This window comes from Mercenaria mercenaria, chromosome 10 (genome assembly GCF_021730395.1).
Source record: "Mercenaria mercenaria strain notata chromosome 10, MADL_Memer_1, whole genome shotgun sequence".
In the NCBI taxonomy this organism is placed as follows: domain Eukaryota; kingdom Metazoa; phylum Mollusca; class Bivalvia; order Venerida; family Veneridae; genus Mercenaria; species Mercenaria mercenaria.
This window is the reverse complement of record NC_069370.1, coordinates 54608613-54618891: the sequence shown is the minus strand read 5'-3', so window position 1 is coordinate 54618891 and position 10279 is coordinate 54608613. Positions and strand designations below refer to the sequence as shown.

The 10279-nt window shown below is 33.4% G+C and overlaps 1 protein-coding gene across 5 annotated transcripts in view; it reads right to left on the bottom strand.

Annotated features, from left to right (window-relative positions):
* Positions 1–425: 425 nt before the first annotated feature.
* Positions 426–10279, bottom strand: part of LOC123560719 (uncharacterized) — a 56896-nt gene continuing 47042 nt past the window's right edge. For 2 of the 5 annotated variants that reach the window (XM_053553120.1, XM_053553124.1), the window contains exons 37-41: positions 8666–9004; positions 8348–8412; positions 7908–8038; positions 4823–4866; positions 426–1341 (exon numbers count right to left, since the gene is read on the bottom strand). In XM_053553120.1, coding sequence (XP_053409095.1) covers positions 1317–1341; positions 4823–4866; positions 7908–8038; positions 8348–8412; positions 8666–9004 — 604 coding nt within the window. In that variant the 3' untranslated portion in view covers positions 426–1316. Of the gene's footprint in view, positions 1342–4822; positions 4867–7383; positions 7451–7907; positions 8039–8347; positions 8413–8665; positions 9005–10279 lie in introns of all 5 variants that reach the window. The other 3 variants (XM_053553122.1, XM_053553121.1, XM_053553123.1) reach the window with 3 other exon arrangements.

Sequence of the window (10279 nt, the reverse complement as noted above, 5' to 3'; positions counted from 1 at the left end):
TATTTTGCTTAACTCCGAGTCTGATCTCTTACACCTATTTTTGTTTTGTTTTGAAAAATACCCTGAAAGTAAGCGCAATACAGACATATTGCTTCATTAAAATCAAAATGTACTTTTCATCCTTTACTGTCATTTTCTGACACAGGAACGAAACATCAAGAAAAACAGTTGCTATACAAATTTAAAAAAATGAATTAGTAAACATATAAATTAGCTTTCATCTAAGCACAAGAAGTATGTCAACGTTTAAACAAATGTTCCTTAATCCATGTAAATATTCATAAGATTGTATTTCGCATAAGAAATAAAGTCAAGTTTAAAATCAATAACAAAATGAATAGAATAAAACACACAAATTGAGGAACAGGAAAGTTCATATATTCTAAAACACGTTAATTAAGCTATATCGTATGTTTTCAAACAGAATGGATTTTAGTGGGTTTTTTATGTCAATAAAGGACAAACTTAACCTTGTAAAAAGAAACGAAGATAATTTACAAAACAATATTCACATAATTAAACGATAAAAATATCGTTGTGGTAAAATTACATGTTATTTTTACAACACATATATACATATTTAGAAGATATGTTAACAACATTACATCAAAATGGATGATATAAAATGATATTGATTAGGTTATATAGTAAAAACAAAAAACTATCACAGTAAAGTTCCACATCACTGACCCTGCACGTTCCCCGAGATATACAATGGTAGTGCAACCTACACCATTGGCGTCGAAACATATTCTCAATTGCAAAACGAATATATTTTATCCATTTATACCAAACATTGCCAACATTTTCATTAAATACTAGTACACAGCATCTTAGTCGTTCAAATCAATATTTTGATTTCAATTACATTTTTGATTAATTAAGGCATATCTCATGCATAGGAGTTATCTTTCTCATCTAATGTTGCATCTATCTCACTAAAGCATTTGGGTCCAGCTTTCTAGTTTAATCAAAACTTCCGAACATGATAACCAAGTTCATGTTTAATACGGACATTCAGTACACTTTTAGAGTCAATGGAGTGAAAAATATTAGTGTTCTGGAATTTTTACAGCGTGTTTTGTCTGTTCTGCACGAAATCTGTTGCGGACAGAACGGTCATATCATGAATATTGAAGGCAATGGAAAACCGGTCTAGTTCCTATCATCTACGGATAGTTTCAGAAGTGATGGATACCAGTGTAGAACAGTGTACTGTACTTTTCCTCTGATAATAAATGTTCTCAGTAGTCAAAGGAATATGGTCTACATCGGATAAGAGTATATGTAGATTATTCATAGTCTATGTCTCCTTCTCACAGTGTTGTGACCTCAGTAAAGCTGTAATATAAAGCAAGATATAATCAGTTCTGAAATATTCTGAATGACGTGTGAGTCAACGGAAAGCGAAAGATATTTGATATGCAATAAACTTTATGTAAATTCTTATATAGTCTACACTTGTGAAAGCAATTCAATGTTATTTACATACATGAGAAATTAACAGAGACACTTAAGATTTAAATCATCATTGTCCATTTTGTCATCATATTCAAAAACTGAAACTTCCTGATAAATACTACATATATATTTGCTCTGCTATATATCTGTGCGAAATAAATGTAATTTCTTGATTAATAGTATGTTTTCTTATGTTTGCGCTTGCAATACATTATGTACTTTAAAAACATGTCTGTCTTGAAGCAGCTTGTCGAATGAGTAACTGACGCCGTATAACACGTAGGTTGTGTGTACTGTGCAGAGGCCAAATAATTATTCATTAACGTGTAATATTTAATGAAAATTTCAAAGACTGTCGAAAGAGGCAGTTGTTTCAACGGAAAAAACTGCCCCCGAAATGCATTACGGTATTTGATTTAGTCTTCCCAAATGTTTATCTCCACATCTTTAAAGAATATGAAACAGTGTTGAAAAACTTGTTATCCTCTTAAAGAAACTAAACAGTGAAATCATGCAATCAATCTGCTGAATATCAACATCTACAATAAGCATTTTTCAGAGAATGTGTCAAGAGTTATTTTTAAGCAGCAATTTTGAATTTTTGCCTAATGTCGTCTTCTAATCTAAGGGGAGTATATCTGAATCTTTACCAGATTTCCAAAGAAAAGGGAATTTGTTACAAATATTCACCGTGGCTATCTTACTAGTTTGGCAAGATTCCTGAATATTTTGACCCTCTTATAGTGTACAAGTAGGTCATGACAGTCCTAGATGGCTCAACAGAGCTTCATACCTCCAGTGGTTAAAACTTTCGGTAGAATCGTCCAAGAATCATTACTGTTACAGGACTTTGAAAACTGGCCTGCAGATTCGGAGAATATTTTTTTAAGTTTCCCAAAAGGCCATGTACAGACTACCAACCTTTCCCTTGAAGCCACGTATGTAGACGTTCACACAAAGAACATTTTAGTGAAGTTGTTTTCAAAATGACAAGGTGTTTAGGAAGATTTCTACATCTTTAATGCCTATGATTTTGATAAATGGAAACAATTTGAAACCATCTGGATATACAGTAACCATATGGGCATTTCTGTTTTAACAAGGCAGTCTGAAAGACAGTTATATCCCCCGCCGCTTTTATGGATAGTGAATGTGCTGAAGATCTGGCTTTAAGCATTGACGTTGTTAAGTATTTCAAGGTCTATGTATGAAGACTTAAATGAATTCGCTAAATCAAACCTTTGACCCTAAGTTGTGACCTTGACTTTGAGCCAACATGGCTGACTCATGAGTTCTGCACATTATCTGGATGAGGTAATCATTTGACCGAGGTAACATGAAAACCCTTCAAGTGATTTAGGAGATACAGAGCGGACAGAAAATGGAAGGCTCAATCCTTTGACATTAAGTTGTGTCCTTGACTTTGAGTTGACATGGCTGACTCATAGGTTCTGCACATTATCTTGATATGGTGACAATTTGACCCAACTTTCATGAAAATCTTTTAAGAAAATGGAAGGCTCAATACTTTGACCTCAGTTCTGACCTTGACCTTAAGTCGACATGGCTGACTCATAAATTCTGCACACTGACTTAAAGAGGTGATTATTTGACCCAAATTTCATGAAAATTCTTCAAGGGGTTTAAGTCATATGGATAGGACACAATTGTTATGGACGGACGGACGGAAAGACGAATAAATGTGATTTCACAACGTCATTTGCAAAGTTATTCCGTCAATCTCTTTTCATCATAGTTTTAAGAATATTGGTGAATAACTGTCATAGTCTGCCGCCTAATGTATATCACTCTCTACTTGTATATCTCATATTTTTCATGCAAATCATGTATATTTACCATCATGGATATACAAAAGGATATAGTTATTTTGTAGTGCGTCTTTAAAGTCTTTTGTGTGTCTGTTTTTTTATATTAATTTTTCTTTTTTTGTTTTTTTTAATTTTCAGTACTAACTTGAAACATCAACCATTATTTGATTATAAATTATCAGCAAACAACACGAACATTACGTGCTCACCCATGCTCAATCTGACTAAAGTACATATCCTATTACGCTACGCTTAAGGATCTGAACACGAACTATTGATACCTCGTTCGACGACCCTTCCTAGCAATCAAAAGCTAACTTACAATTCTGCAAGCCATGTTTTGATATCTACAATTCTAGTCGTAACGATGTCAGTATAGCCGGTTAGCATCAGTCGTAGGGCACTTGCTCTGTAAGGAGGGTCCCGGTTCGAAACCTGACGACTGCAAATTTTTCTTACTCTTTGACATCGAAAAGTTGTCTGATTGGTTCAAATAAAAATGATTTGCGAAAATAAAATAGCAATATTGGAAATCAAAATATACAGAAGACGAATGTGAAGGGTCATTCTCAATCTCGTTAGAAGATCAAGTCTTTAGTCAGATTGTACCCATGCTTAAAGTCTTTATTATTATCGTGTTTACATTATTTACTATATAAATTAGAATATATCCTACAACTGTTACATAAGTTCGAATAGGTACTTAGGCTAGTGAATTTTATGTAATACCTGTATATAAAATTAAGCAGACCAAAGATATTAGTGTTATTTCATTATACGTTCATCTTCATAGTATTTTGTCATAAATTTGTAGTACGTAACAGGTACCCTGTAATTCATTTTTTTCATACTTTTCTTGTATATTACCTTTAGAAACTTTGTTTTGTACCGACGTATTACAATGTTATATTTCATGTTCGGCAATGAACATATTGTATGATTCTGCCTAAAGAAAATATCTTGAGTCTCTTGTATCTTGTTTTATGCATCCCCATTTTGACTGTCAATATAAAAGTGAGCACATGAATTTATATGAATCGTCATGGGTCTTTCGCAAAACACTCAGTTTAGTTAAGTTATAAACGGTAAAACAAATCAAGCTAAAACTCGGTATCTCAAATTCGTTTGAGCCTCGCCATGAAAAAAACAACATAGTGGCTTTGTGACCAGCATGGATCCAGACCAGCTGTCATCCAGCGCGTCTATCAGGTCCATGCTGTTCACTAAAGGTTTCTCTAATTGATAGGCTCTGAAACGAATAGCAGATCCTGATCAACTGCGCGGAATGCGCAGGTGCTTTGATCCTTCTGGTCGCAAAGTCCACTATGTATTTTCTCATGGCGCGGCTCTTTGTCTCAAATTTCACACAATCCATAATGCAAGAAGTATAAAGAAGTAGTGAAACAATTTGCACCAATCTGTGTTTTTCACTCAAATTTATGAAGTAAAGTGATGCTTGAAATTCGGAATACCAAGTTTTAACTGTAAATTAAAGTTATTAAATATGTTACAGACATGGCAACGAACCTAACCTAAAGTGATTCCTGTAATTCGTGCCATCTTCATCCAGAGCACACTGAGATATTAAATAAAAATATAAATTTTAACCTCAGTTTAAATACCGGGACATACGTTAAAACAAATAACAAGGAATTTAAATTTATTTAAATTTTTGTTATGAGTCTGTTAATTAAAACAATGTCATTTAATGACAATAAGGCACTCTTTTCATTGTAGTTTCATTTACGGGTGGTCAGATTTACGACGTTTGTCTCCGACTGCATACACAATGCTAGCATTCCTTTTTTATTTTCAATGAATATAGCTTAATATTTGGCAACTGCACATGGGTAGGTACAGTCTGAACAAACTTAATGTAAACGTCATAGTATCATTGCGATTTAATCAGTGCGTTTTTATGATTTCAGTTATATATATGTATAAGTATATTATATACATTTACCTAATATCTAAAACTAAGCTGCTTTAAAGTACGGTACGTGAGAGATGAATAATCATAACTAACAAAAGTTGTGGATCTGTCCAAAATCAAGTTTCTTATGACAGTTTTTGACATCACTCAAACCAAAATTTAGATTTCCTTCTTATATAATAAATGGCTTGGTAGATTTATTTTCTCAACTTTTGTGCATTTTCGTAAATTTATGGAACAAAATATGCGCCTGCCATTTATATCAAATAGTCCGTTACGGGTATGAAAGTATCAAAGTATATTTAACGTAGCTGGAAAATTGTACAGTCAGACCAGGAAATAGATTAGAAGATGCACACTCTCCTGAAACCAGGATACTATACTTCGGGGGTTTGAGAGTCGGTGGTCAAAATGTTCCCAAATAAAGTGTCGTTACTTTTCGTTGTAAGTCGCCAGCATAATATTTTATTTGATATTAACCCTTACCCTGCTAAATTTCTACAATGAACTTATCCATCTTGAAATTTTGACAGTGTCATTGACTGTTAATAGGGGTGCGTACCAACAATATACTGACTGAATGGCAAGTAGTGTAGATCATGATCAGACTGGTCACAAAGGCAGAACATGATAAGGGTTAAATAGGGAAATCATATAAAACCTTTTTCACCATCAATATGGTGAAATCATATTAACAGAACTGGCAGGTATAATTATGTATATATTATCAGAGATTCTGTTTAATTGCTATCAGTGTATAAAGCCACAGGTTTTATGACAATGATATGCAAACTTTGTTATCAAACGTAAAATGTACCCCAATCAAAAGAGATTTTAGCTATCACATTCAACTATCAATTATAACTGAAACCTGAAATGTCTTTTATTCATTTTACAGAAAATCGTATTATTTATTGTAAAGAACACCTGAAAGAAAAGCTACAAAAATGTTAACCAAACACAAAATTGCATAAATACACCACTTCCAAACATAGAACTGTAATAAAATTACTAACTATGCTATAACTAGTTGCTACGAAATATATTTAAAGACGTAAATATTGAAAAACAGACAATTCTGACAGTTTAATCAGTGGAAAACATTCAGCATTACAGACAGACAGACAGACAGACATTAAACCTGGGTAAAACATGGGAACACGAGTGCAACTTTATAGTTTCTTTTAAACACAAACCAACGACATGTATGTTTGTTTGAAAGTATTATGCATTACTTATACAATGGATGTCACTTTAAAAGTCAAAGATGCCAAAACTTAGAATTGCATGTTTCTTTTTACTCTTAATAAAAAGTCATGATTGTAAGATTAGTGAGGTTTCAATAGACAGTACTATTGCCTTTGAATTTTTATTCTGTGCATAGCTTATGATCAGTAACCATAATTTGAGTAAGAAATTGTCCATACATTCAAATTACTGTGGCATACGATCACATCGGAACAATAACTCAAGACATTGTCATTGCACTTGGATCAACACGGTATCGTTTGAATGAATACACAATAATTGATAAAACAAATTATCCACTTTGTCACACCTGTTATTTTGTAATACAATACGATGAAATGTAGTTCGAAATCGTCGACATAGCACTTATCAGTGGATAAGTGCATTGACTTGAAATAGAACTTACCTACTCTTACTGATGAAGTTCTTTCATTCTTTACATAAATAGATAACAGGATCTCACTAAAATTGTGACCCTTCAGTACTGACGTCCCATATCACTACATTATTAATTTATTACATGATTTTTCAGTGAATTATCAGAATATTGGAGTGAAATTTATCTAGTATTTTCACAGTGATAATATCAAAAATACCTTTTAACTGGACAGGGTAAATTTAGTCAAAACGTGAAATTAATTGAAAGTGTGTTTGTTTTACATGTAAGATCAAAATATCTTTCACTTATAAACACCATATTTTACAATTTCACTTGTGGCTATGCCACTCGTGAAAAAATTGCATCTGCTGTTCACTCGTGAAAGTTTCATCTTGCACTGAAACAAACAAATATCCGCTTAATCTAAAATCTGTTAGAAACGTTCATATCAATAACTATATATATATTGGTTATGTATGATACATGGGATTTTATATTCTACAGGCTATTTACATTGTGAACTTGTATTTTACCATTTCAGTATCTATCATATCTACGATAATGATGATGGTGTCTGTGGTGGGTTTGCATTTGCCCCGGCTGAAATCAGTTAACATAAGCACAATAACGCAAAATACGCAGAATCTCTCAAGATGTGTGTCTTGTAAATGTTTTTTCTTCATTGATTTCATGTGCTCTTCTATTTCACAGTGAATCAATGTTATGTGTTCATGTTCAAAAAACCACAACCAAAGTGAGCTAAACATTGTATGAAAAGTGATCTTTCTGTCATAAGACGTTAATTTCAGCAGAAAACTTATGTTGTTAGCTTCAGTTTTTTTACCAAGCACAAAATACAGAAAGACCCTTAAATTTTAAATAAAAACAGACCAATTCTTGTTGGTTATAATTTGAAAGTTTTTCAAAAATCGTTAATCTATTTTTCTATGTTATGTAAACTTTCCGCCCTGTATATTAAGCTTATTTCTTTATACGTTTACCTGAATTAGACAAGGTTAATCATTTACTACAAAAAGTTAAAAAATAAATCACATACCGTAGATGTTGGGCGTCCCGAGTTTTCAAAAGATACGACGCGATGACCAGGTCCATTCGAATGTGATTCCATTGATTCGTACGATTTGGCACACAGCTTCAGCCTCTTTCCAATTTGTCGACTTACTGTTCCTATTAATATTATATGTGTCATTGAAATTACATTCGGATGTATGTTGTAGAATTGCATAGAAAATAACTAATAAGCAATTTTCATCCCGGTAAACACCTTTTCCCGTTACCGTTGTTTTATACAGTTCTTATTTCATGATATTCAACGGCGACATAGTATCATCCAATTGAATAAATCAAGAGGAAATATTTATGTTTGTAACTTTAGCTTTAATATAAAACATGTGAAAGCAATACCTATACTTTTATTAAGAAAAACCACTAAACATATTCAAATCTTAATCTTACGAAATGTTATATCCTGCTTACCTTTTGACCCTATCTTGTCATAAATATTGTCGTCTTCAGGAATCAAAGGTCCATCGGAATTTGAACTTTAGAAATAAGATATTAAGTGTCACAAAGAACATAATACAGACAGGATGTTTAAACTTGACATTTTCTGTTTGATATTTATATTTGTTTGTTTTTTGTTGAACTAAAACATTATTTTAATATGTAAAACTTTTAAAATTACCGAATTATCTAGTATAATAACATAAATTACTCCATTTAAAACAATACAAAACAAAAAACGCAGTTTGTTTAGAAAGTACATGTGATTAATATTTGAGTAGTGTTATTTACTCTTTGAAATATCTTGAAACTCCAGGATTTTTCTCTTGCAACCGTGTCGCTAGCTCCGATCTTCCGGGCCCAAGATTCAGTCTTCTTTGCCTAACTGGTGGAAGAGGTCTATCAACGTATTTATCCTTTGCCTTGTAAGCTTCATGTTGCATTCCCCTCTTCAACGCATCACTTTTCGGAGCGCTGACATACTTTCTCATTGTTGCTTGTAAACCGTCTTTGATGTATCTAGCGCTTTTTGACAAAGCATTATTTCCTGATCTGCCCAAGTCAGGCACTGTATCACCTAGACGCCGAGATGTCGCACCGATGCCTTTTTGGGTAACCGTAACACGATACCTGTTCAAAGAAATTCAGCATGCAAACACATTCTGTCAATACTGGTAATGTATTTCACATTAATAATAAAATTCAACTATACCATTGTGTACATATGAACACTTCTACAGCTCAAACATCAGTAAAAACTACATGATGCGTTTGAAAAACAAGAGGGTCATGATGACCCTGGATCGCTCACCTGAGAAATATGAGCTACATGTATCAAATGTCAAACTGATGATTTTTAGAAAAAAAATTGGAAGATTTTCCGATGTACAATCAAGTAACCCCTGGGGCGGGGCCAATTTTATCTCGGGAGTCATGATTTAGACAAGGTTTGTAGAAGTCTACTAGGCAATGTTACATATCAAATATCTAAGATCTAGGCCACCTGGTTTATTATTAGCAAATTTATGAAGTTTTCCCTATGTACAATCAAGTAACCCCTGGGACTGGGTCAATTTGACCCTGGGTGATCAAGATTTAAACAAATTTTGTAGAGGTCGACTAGGCAATGCTATATGTCAAATATCTAAGCTCTAGGCCTTCTGGTTTATTTTTAGAAATTTTTGAAGATTTTTCTATGTATAATCAGGTAACCCCATGGGGCGGGGTCAATTTGACCCCGAGGGTCATGATCTGAACAAGGTTTGTAGAAGTCTACTAGGCAATGCTACATGTCAAATACCTAAGATCTAGGCCTTCATGTTTATTTTTAGAAAATTGTTGAAGATTTTCCTATGTAAAATCAAGTGACCCCTGGGGTGGGGTCAATTTTCACCCCGGGGGTCATGATTTGAACAAATTTTGTAGAAGTCTACTAGGCAATGCTACATGTCAAATATCTAAGCTCTAGGCCTTCTTGTTTATTTTTAGAAATGTTTTGAAGATTTTCCTATGTAAAATCAAGTAACCCCTGGGGTGGGGTCAATTTTGACCCTAAGAGTCATGATTTGAACAAATTTTGTAGAGCTCTAGGCCTTCTGGTTTATTTTTAGAAAATTTTGAAGATTTTTTTATGGGGCGGGGTCAATTTGACTCCGGGGGTCATGATTTGAATAAATTTTGTAGACGTCCACTAGGCAATGCTACATGTGAAATATCTAAGTTCTAGGGCTTCTGGTTTATTTTTAGAAATTTTTTGAAGATTTTCCTATGTAAAATCAAGTGACCCCTGGGGCGGGGTCAATTTTGACCCCGGGGGTCATGGTTTGAACACATTTTGTAGAGGTCTTCCAGGCAATGCTACCTGTCAAATATCTAAGCTCTAGGCCTTTTGGTTTATTTTTTTTT